Source organism: Humulus lupulus, chromosome 7, assembly GCF_963169125.1.
Source record: "Humulus lupulus chromosome 7, drHumLupu1.1, whole genome shotgun sequence".
NCBI classification, from domain to species: Eukaryota; Viridiplantae; Streptophyta; class Magnoliopsida; order Rosales; family Cannabaceae; genus Humulus; species Humulus lupulus.
The window spans coordinates 202,758,572-202,769,019 of record NC_084799.1 but is presented as its reverse complement, the minus strand read 5'-3'; the positions used below and the strand labels follow the sequence as shown (position 1 = coordinate 202,769,019).

The 10,448-nt window shown below is 39.9% G+C and overlaps 1 protein-coding gene across 1 annotated transcript; it reads right to left on the bottom strand.

Moving 5' to 3' along the window:
* Nucleotides 1-1,571: 1,571 nt before the first annotated feature.
* On the bottom strand, nucleotides 1,572-7,810 carry LOC133792605 (uncharacterized). The gene is made up of 6 exons (XM_062230513.1): nucleotides 7,517-7,810; nucleotides 7,091-7,393; nucleotides 6,571-7,002; nucleotides 6,008-6,490; nucleotides 5,805-5,917; nucleotides 1,572-1,590 (listed from the first exon to the last, which is right to left on the bottom strand). Exons 1-6 carry the CDS (start codon nucleotides 7,592-7,594, stop codon nucleotides 1,572-1,574), a joined length of 1,428 nt encoding a protein of 475 aa, XP_062086497.1. The 5' UTR covers nucleotides 7,595-7,810.
* Nucleotides 7,811-10,448: the final 2,638 nt, after the last annotated feature.

The following is a 10,448-nucleotide window of genomic DNA, read 5'->3' as shown; positions in this document are numbered from 1 at the left end:
AGGGCAACGGGAACGGCAATGGCAAGAATGGGGGAAAGAGGCCCCATAATGAACCTTCTACCTCCGAGAACAAGCACGCTAAGGGCAACCATTATGAACCAAGGTTCACTAACTATACTGCCCTCGTCGAGTCTCGAGCAGAGGTGTATCGGGCAACGAGTTCCAGTGTGCCTTATAAAAGACCCGCTCCCATTCGAAAAGAAATGTCAAAAAGAGATACAACCAAGTTCTGTCATTTTCACAATGACCACGGACACGATACGAACGAGTGCAACCAGCTGAAAGATGAAATTGAGTTCCTTATTAGACAAGGACACTTGAGGAGATATGTACGGACCTCGGGGACTTCCCAACGAGAGGCTTTAGGTGGCAACGAGCAGGCGCCTGCACACCAACGCTCGCCACCTCTGCAGCCTGATCCCGTAGCTGGCACTTTACTCACCATCTGCGACGGCCCACACTTTGTGGGAAACAGCGGAAAGGCAAGGGAATGATATGCTCGGACCCTACGCCATGACCAGGACATCGAGATGATGACTGTGGAGGACCGGGCATCAAAGAAAGCTCGATCAGAGGTTGGTGAAATAACCTTCTCTGATAGCGACGCCCAGCATGTCCGGTTCCCGCATTCCGATCCGCTGGTCGTGGATGTTCAAATCGCCAACATGATGGTAAAGAGAGTGCTGGTCGATACAGGAAGTTCAGTTAACATCCTGTATAGATCTTTGCTGGAACGCATGAAGTTGCCCGTCAAGGACTTGGAGCCTTGCAACCAAACAATTTATGGTTTCTCTGGTGAGGGACTCGCACCAACAGGGTCAATCAGGCTTCCGGTGACAGCAGGTACAGCACCCGCTACCAGGACATTACTCACTACTTTCATAGTAGTCGATTTTCCTTCGGCTTACATTGCTGTAATCGGAAGACCCATACTGGTGGACCTTCGGGCCGTCACCTCAATATGGCACCTGGCCATGAAATTCCCAACAGACGCAGGGGTAGGACGCGTGTTGGGAAATTAGAGGGAAGCAAGGGAGTGCTATAATGCCTAAATTACTAAGGCCAAGAAGGGAATGTCGAGGAGCGCTCCCCCAGAAAGGTTGCAAATGGCCATTGATACACAAGCCCAATCAGGTGATGAAGTCACCAAATAGGGTGTTGCCCAAAGGAGGATAGAGACTTAGATCCTCGCTTTGGGGATTTTGAAGAAGATGTAGGACCTGTCGAGGACCTTGAGGAGGTCCAACTTGACGAAGAGTTTTCGACCAAAGTTGTAAAGGTCGGCAAAAATCTGGAAGCAACAACAAAGCGCGCACTGGTGGAATTTTTAAAGAAGAACCAGGAAGTTTTTGCCTGGTCCCATAAAGACATGGCTGGGATAGATCCTGCAGTCATCAGCCATGTCCTAAACGTCGAAAAAAGCTTTCCACCCGTGCAACAGAAAAGAAGGCTTCTCGATAAAGATAGATCAAAAGCCTTAAAAGAAGAAGTTGAAAAACTAAAGGAGAATGGGTTCATCAGAGTGGTGTTTTATCCATCGTGGGTCTCTAATCTAGTACTGGTTCCCAAGCCTAACGGCAAATGACGAACCTGTGTGAATTTCACAGACCTTAATAAAAGCCTGCCCAAAGGATTGCTTCCCACTCCCAAGGATTGACTAGCTGGTCGATGCAACTGCAGGACATGAGATCCTCTCTTTCATGGATGCATACTCAGGATACAATCAGATCAATATGCATCCCCCTGACGAGGATCACACTAGCTTTCAGACCGATACAGGGTTACACTGTTATAAAGTAATGCACTTCGGACTGAAAAACGCTGGTGCGACTTACCAGCGACTAGTTAACCACATGTTCAAGGAATTAATCGGTGTAAACATGGAGGTATACGTGGATGACATGTTGGTAAAGTGAAAAAAGGCAGAAGGACATGTGAAGGATTTACAAGAGTGTTTCAATGTTTTGAATAAGTATCAAATGAAGCTAAATCCTCTCAAGTGTTCCTTCGGAGTAGGATCAGGGAAATTTTTGGGGTTCATTGTCAATTCGAGGGGAATCGAAGCCAATCCTGAAAAGATCAAAGCCCTGATCGATATGAAATTGCCGGTGAAAATCAAAGATGTGCAAAGTTTAATTGGGAGGATTGCTGCACTCAGTAGATTTATTTCAAAATCAACGGATAAATGCGTCCCTTTCATCAATCTACTTAGGGGCAACAAGAAGTTTGAATGGACTGGAGACTGCGAACAGGCTTTCCAAGCCTTAAAAGCCCACATGGCACAGCCTCCTGTCTTATCAAAGCCCATAGATGGAGAAACTCTGTTCATTTACCTGGCGATCACCGAATATGCTGCTAGTGCGGTGCTAGTAAGAGAAGAAGAAGGCGTACAAAAGGCAGTGTTTATTTAAGCAAGAGGTTAATCGGGGCCGAATTGAGATATCCTCCCATCGAGAGATTAGCCTATTGCTTAATTTTGGCCTCAAGGAAGTTACGTCCTTACTTCCAAGCCCATCCTATCACAGTCCTAACTGATCAGCCCCTCCGGCAAGTTCTACAAAAGCCAGAGGCTGCTGGTCGTTTGTTGAAATGGGTAGTCGAACTCGGGCAGTTCGATATAACATACTCACCGCGAGCAGCAATAAAAGGACAAGTCTTGGTTGATTTCATTGCTGAATTTACTGAAATCCCAGACAGCGAACAGGGTGAGAAGCCTAGTGCGCCTGAGCCTCAAGTTGAAGCTCCTTCATGGAAGCTATTCACGGATGGATCATCCAACGAGTCTCACGCAGGAGCAGGATTGATATTGATAACGCCAGAGGGGCATCGATTTCAATGCGCGATTATGTTTGATTTTTCTGCTTCAAATAACGAAGCCGAGTATGAAGCCTTACTCACTCGGTTAAGGTTGGACAAAGACATGAACATAAAAGTGCTGGATGTATACAACGATTCACAGCTGGTAGTGAATCAAGTCCTAGGGGAGTATCAAGCACGAGTTCTGAAAATGGTGGCCTATCTGAATAAAACCAAAGATCTGTTGGCACAATTTGAGAAATACACCCTCCAGCAAATACCTCAAGATCAGAATTCAAACGCAGATGCCTTAGCCAAACTCGCGAGTGCGAAGGATGCATACACTTTAAATATAGTGCCAATTGAGCAGCTACGTGAGCCAAGCATACGAGCATATGAAACCAATATGGAGGTCCGGATAGAAGATACATGGATGGCACCATACTGGGAGTATCTCACAAGTGGTGTACTACCGGCAGATAGAAACAAAGCCAGGACTCTTCAGAGACAGGCTGCTAGGTACATACTGGTCGATGGTGTTCTATACCAAAGAGGATACTCCATGCCACTGCTCAAGTGTGCTACGCCAGAAAAGGCTAAAGAATGGATGAAGGAGGTACACGAAGGCTTTTGTGGAGATCACGCTGGGGGCAGAGCTTATCAAAGAAGATTCTAAGGCAGGGTTATTTCTGGCCGACCATGAACGAAGACTCGATGGAGTTTGTGCGAAAGTTTGATAAGTGTTAGAGGTTTTCAAAGATCCCACGTGCAGCTCCAATTGAGTTAAAGCAGATGCAAAGTTCGTGGCCTTTCGCAGTGTGGGGTCACTACAACAAAATAGATGTTTTATGACTTTAATTGGGAGACATTGGAAGTCTACAATGTCTCCCACTTAGTGAGACGTTGTTGCTAGGGTCATTGTAGGTATATATCCCACGTCTCCCGTTGGGAGACGTGCCTCACTTCCCACGTCTCCCAATGGGAGAGGTGGAAAGTCAAACGTTGACTTTCCACCTCTCCCATTGGGAGACGTGGGAAGTCACTCACCTCTCCCAATGGGAGACGTGGGAAGTCCCTAGGAGACATCCCACGTCTCCCATTGGGAGAGGTGAGTGACTTCCCACGTCTCCCAATGGGAGAGGTGGAAAGTCAACGTTTGACTTTCCACCTCTCCCATTGGGAGACGTGGGAAGTCTCCCACCTCTCCCATTGGGAGACATTGAAAGTCTCCCACCTCTCCTAATGGGAGACATTGAAAGTCTCCCACATTTAAAAAAAATAAATTAAATAAATTTATAATTAATATTATTAATTTAAATTGAATAATTAATATTAATTAATTTAATATTATTAAATTAATTTAATAATTAATTAAATTTAAATAATATTAATTTAAATTTAAATTATTTTAATCTAAATTTAAATTAATTTAATAATCAATTAAATTGGAAGAAAAAAATATATTTGTTAGATATATACAAGAAATACAATATTTGTTAGAAATATTCAAAATGAACAAATATTGCATTGTGTATGAAGAAAGAGTTAAAAAATTAAAAAAAAAAACCTATCAACGAGGTCGGTAACTTTGGATTATCGGCAACATATATGTCGCCCATTCTTGTCGCAACTCATCAATTTGTGCCTCTGTATATGATGTGCTTGTTAGCTGCAAGAAATATAAAGTAAAATATATTAATTAATTATTTGATTACATTTATAGTTTCAAAAATAATTTGTAAATTTTAATTAATAATACCGTTCTCAAGTAATGCCCAGGACTCGCATGCTCAATCAAATCCTTCAACATCCTCATTAAGTAGTATCCACATGCCACATTGTCCGGTTGGTGTGGACACTAATTATTTAAAAATATGAGTAATTTATTATTAAATTGAAACTTTTTAAAAAATGCATACATATTATTCTACTTAATTATTATAAATGTTCAAAAATTTCTGCTAAAGTTACTTACCTGAGGTTGCTTAATGCGTAGAGTATCAGGGATCTCGACATCAGGAAGATTCATAGAGAAAAAAAGATTGAAAGCGCTCACGATCACTGATACAATCTCCTCACGGTTATTTAGCTCTGAATTCACCGGATCACAACAATAAACATGATATGCATATGGTGCCAAAATAAGCAACATCCAATGTTCACTGTATAAGAAAAACAAAAAAATTATAGCTCAAATGTTAAACAAAGAAATTATTGATATGGGTCGGAAAAATGACAAGTTTTTAAACTTACCCATGGTTCCAAGGGACAAGCATAACTTGTTCTTTTGATTTTACGTCATTGCAACGTCTGAACAGATTCTGAACACGATCGTCGAATGAACTCCCTTGAGTGGCGACGATATTAGGATTGACAAATAAAAACTTATTTTGGCGACCTTGTTGTACCACATATCTGTAAATGAACCTAATACAAAAATATGAAAAATTGTTATATGAATGAATAAATCAAATTAGAAAATTAAATGAACAAACTTATTTGTCAGATATATACCTCATGTAGCTGACGAGTACTGCTTGTCCAATCTTCTCCTTTCGAGCAAACTGAAGTATGTCATCCTTAAATATATAACAGTGAGACATATCCTGATCAAAAACTTCAGACTCTATGCCTAGATTGACACACTCGCCATCATCCCAATGAGATACGATATTCTGTAATCGTTCCAATGGAGTTTGGGCCAATTGTGTTGGAGGAGTTTGTTGTCGTCTTCTTTCTCGAGGTTGTTGTGTTGATGGAGCTCTTGGTCGTTGTGATCTGGTCCTACTTGTAGAGGGAGTCTGTATACAATTATATCAACAATTAAAAAAATTACAAACAAATATAGAATTGTAAAGATAATTATGTAAAAACATGGCATCACCTCATGAGTTACATCTTCAGATATAATGACAAAATCCTTAGGCCACGCTATTGGCGTCCCAATGGCCTGAGCAACTATGTACATGTCCAAATCAGGATATGCAAAAGGGAGAGGACAGGTTGGCTTAAGAACACTCGTAATCATAACTTGGAAGTTGTTGCCTGCCTCTCTTTCAATGAGTGTACCTGATGCAACAATGTTTGAAACCGAACCAATTGCTAATTGGCATGCTCGGCCCTGCATAAGAAACATATTATATACAAATAATCATGTTGAAGCAGTAAAGAAATTTATTTGGTTTCAGAATATTCAAGAAAGTTTAATTACCTCTTGCAAAAGCGGTTGTAGTGCAACAATGTGGTGTTCTGCTTGAGGCACTACTGGGTCCGGAGTATAGTAGGACGCCTGCGCTGGTGGCACTGGTGGGTCGGGCACATAGTATGATGATGGCGCTGGTGGGACTCCAACGTTAGATCCTGACCCGCTCTGTTGGGCCAATAATTTTCTCAAGAGCTCATCTTGTTGTTGAAGGCGCTCTTCTAGGCGTTGTGCTTGTTGACGATGCTCTTCTTCTTGTTTTCGAAATCTTTCTTCAAATTCCTTTCTAATGTCGTCATTCGAAGAAGAGGCTTTTGATTTATTTTTCGTTGAGGTAGGTGTTGGAGTATTCCAATATACTGAGCGGGACACACCGTGTCCTCCAGCCCTAACACGTCCTCGAGGCTCAGGAGTGCCCAACGCCCTCGTCAGCACATCATCAGGGCCATCAGGTGCCCATTTACCCTCAGCTTGGAGTTGCCGGTAATGATCCTGTGAAACAATATTCACATAAAGTTATATATATAAGCTAATAATTTGACATATCAACATTATTAAATATGAGCACTTACAATATTTTTTTGAATCTCAGAGGCCTCTCCAATTAGCTCTCCTTTTGCATTCCGACGACCCATGCTCCATAAATCTGCCCTATCAAGTTCAGTCAGACTTTTCCCACTTTGTTCCATTAACATCTCTTCAATACGCACATAGCCTCCTCTAGAGAGGTTGTGATTGTATTTATTCAGTGCTCGATAATTTTGCATCTCCTCTCTCTTTCTTTGCCACTCGGGAGTTAATCTTGAGTTCACAAACGCTAACCATTCATCCGGAGTTATGACATTCTCAAATCCAAATGGCAAAGCTGGCGGGAACTCATTTGGGTATTTTTTCAAAGCGTCGTAAACGTGTACCCTAGTAAGATTAGTCTTCCAATTTCGGAAGTACTTTCCCGCATCCTTCAACATCTGTTGCTTTTGTTTGGGGTCCAAATCATAAGTTTTCTGCAAGTTTGAAAGTAATAAGAAGCATATTATCAAAATAATATATATTTTAAAAACATTAAATGAAATATAATTAATAAAAATATACCTTCATTGTGTCCCATATTTTATTTTTATCCACCACACTAACATCTTTCCAACTGTTAATGTTGATGGACACAGTTGCTCGAACAACTGATCCAAGCTGTGATGAAACATTACTTCTAGATCCACCCACTAGTTGACCATACTCATTGTATTCAACAGGAGTAAGATGTCCTTCACTCCTTTTTTTGGTGTTTCTAGACATCCATGTACGTCCTCTCACAGATTTATTTTCTTGCTCCACTGACTGAGAATTAGGGCGTTGCTCTCCCTCATCAGAACTACCACCAAAAGGATCAGCCTCCATCTGTGAAACATAAATATCATTATCATAACAATTTTGGACACTCATAATCAAAAGATGAAACACATTGTGATAACAACTAAGAATTTCACATATCATAAACATATGAAACCTATTAAATGGTACCTCAAGACCCATTATCATCAACCCACAATCCTTCACCATTTTCACGGAAACAAATACAATCATCATCAACTTCGTCATTATCTTCTATTGCGGTGAATGTGACAAGTTCTTCTCCGAGAGGTATATCATGTAAATCACCATCTTTAATGTTCCATTCTCTTGTTTGCGTTGGAAGAACAATTGACCATTGGTTGTCTGAAGGATCATTCACATAAAATACTTGTTTCGCTTGTGAAGCTAATATAAATCGATCAGATTTGTGCCCAATTCGATTTAGATTAACTAATGTGAAACCAAAATCTTCATATATTATGCCGCTGTCACTTTTCACCCAATCACAAAAGAAAACAGGTACTCGAGTTGTGATATAATCTAACTCCCAAATTTCATTAACTACTCCATAAAAAGTCATATCACATTCAACTGGATTTTTATCTTTTGCACTAGAGACTTGCACAGTTTTAGCAACAAGGCTAACACCACTGTTTTGTGTGTTTCTGTTGTTATCGCGCTCCCTAGTGTTAAATATAGTACCATTAATCATGTATGATGGAAACTTGATGACATTAACTGAAGGTCCTCGAGAAATCCACTTAACAATGTCTGAAACCTTATTTGACGTGTTTTGTAATTCTGACACAACCTATCAAATCAACATACCAAAAACAACAAAAAATGTCACCTTGTAATTAAGTACTAATTAATGACAACTTTCAATAATCAACACAATTTACCTTTTGTTCTATCCAACTACTAAAAGTTCGATAATGTTCGTCTTGTAACCATTTTGAGTTCCTTGACTTGGATGGAAATTTGGTCTTTATCCAATTAAAATGTTCCCTTCAATTATAAATATGTTGTTAAACAATTGAATATACGAAATTACACAACTTAAACTTAATGTATTATATGAGTATAACTCACTCGATATAAGGTTGAATTTCACTTATATTCTGCAACACAAGACGATGCGCTTCATCTAGAAGATCTCGACTTACTGTGCATACAACGCTACCACGACGACTCTGAATCTCAACATTTTCAACATCATTTAACCCAATTTTCTGTACACCAGTCATGTATTCAGAACAAAATTCAACTGCCTCTTCTGCAATATAACATTCGACGATACATCCTTCCGGCCGACTTCTATTCCTAACATACCCCTTAAGAATCTTCATATATCGCTCAAATGGATACATCCATCTTAAATAAACTGGGCCACAATATCTTAGTTCTCTAACCAAGTGAACTGTCAAATGGATCATTATATCAAAAAATGCCGGCGGGAAATATTTCTCCAACTCACACAATACCTCAACAATTTCATCTCTTAACTTAGGTAACTTTAGCGGATCAATCACCTTACAACACAGTGACTTGAAAAACAAGCATAACCTTGTGATTACATCTCGAACTCTCCTAGGCAACACAGATCGAATGGCCACTGGTAGCAAATGTTGCATTAGAATATGACAATCGTGAGATTTCATGCCAGTCAGAATACAACTTTTCATGTCTACCAATGACCTTATATTTGAGGAATATCCGTCTGGAACTTTTATATTAAACAAACATCTGCAAATTTCCATTCTTTCCTCTTTAGTAAGAGTGTAAGCTGCAGGAGGTAAATATGTTCGTCTCTTATCTGGTTTTGGAGTCAATTCATCCCTTATACCCATTGCAACCAAGTCTTGTCTAGCCTTAATTCCATCCTTAGTTTTCCCAGGAATATTCAACAAAGTGCCAATCAAACTATCACATACATTTTTCTCTATGTGCATAACATCTAAATTATGACGTATAAGTAAGAAAGGCCAATATTCAAGTTCAAAGAAAACAGATTTCTTTTTATAACACCCTTTTGGCTCTTCCACAACCTTGGCCTTGCGACTACGTTTCATCTTTGTAGGTGTACGAACTTTGGGCTTCCCTAACTTGAACACAATTTTAGACATCTTCTCAAGTACTTGGATCCCATTCAATGGCTCAGGAGCCTCTTCAAACTCTTGTTTACCATTGAATGCCTTCTTCCAAGTCCGAAGTTTATGCGTATTAGGCAAGAACTTCCTATGTCCCATATAACATATTTTCCGAGAGTGTTTCAAGTATTCAGAACATGTTTTTTCTTGACAAACGGGGCAAGCTTTATATCCTTTCACACTAAACCCAGATAAATTTCCATAAGCAGGAAAGTCATTAATTGTCCACAATAAGACCGCTCTAAGATTAAATTCTTCCTGCCTATATGCATCATAAACCTTAACCCCTTCATCCCACAAAGTTTTCAAGTCATCTATAAGAGGAGCTAGATAGACGTCAATATCATTACCAGGTTGTTTAGGTCCTGATATCAACAAGGTCAAAATTGTAAACTTTCTCTTCATACACAACCATGGGGGTAGATTGTAAATAACAAGCATAACAGGCCAACAACTATACTTACTGCTAAGGGATGCGTGTGGATTAAACCCATCAGTCGAAAGACCTAGACGGATATTACGAGATTCATTTCCAAAAGAAGGCCACTTCAAATCAACTCTCTTCCAAGCAAGGGTGTCAGCTGGATGTCTTAATTTACCATCCTTTATTCTTTCATTAGCATGCCACGACAAACTTTTAGCATGTTCGGCATTTCTAAACAATCGGATGAAACGAGGAATTGGCGGAAGGTACCACAAAACTTTGGCAGGTACTCCTTCCTTGACATCGTCACCATTTCTTTTCATTTTCCATCGTGACTCACCACAAGTAGGACACGATTTTGCGTCTGCAAAACTATTTCGATACAATATGCAATCATTAGGACATGCATGAATTTTTTCGTACTGCATGCCTAATGAGCATAATGTCTTCTTTGCCTCATAAAATGAAATTGGAATTTCATTAACTTCAGGCAATAACTCCTTCAAGAAACCAAATAACTCAGTAA

What these genes read in the sequence shown, in the direction of transcription:
- LOC133792605 (XM_062230513.1), bottom strand. Translation starts at nt 7,594, where the DNA reads ATGACGAAGTTGATGATGATTGTATTTGTTTCCGTGAAAATGGTGAAG. An exon ending in TGATGATAATGGGTCTTGAG is followed by an intron (nt 7,394 to 7,516) that starts GTACCATTTAAT and finishes TATGTTTCACAG; the next exon opens with ATGGAGGCTGATCCTTTTGG. An exon ending in TACAACCGCTTTTGCAAGAG is followed by an intron (nt 5,918 to 6,007) that starts GTAATTAAACTT and finishes TTTCTTATGCAG; the next exon opens with GGCCGAGCATGCCAATTAGC.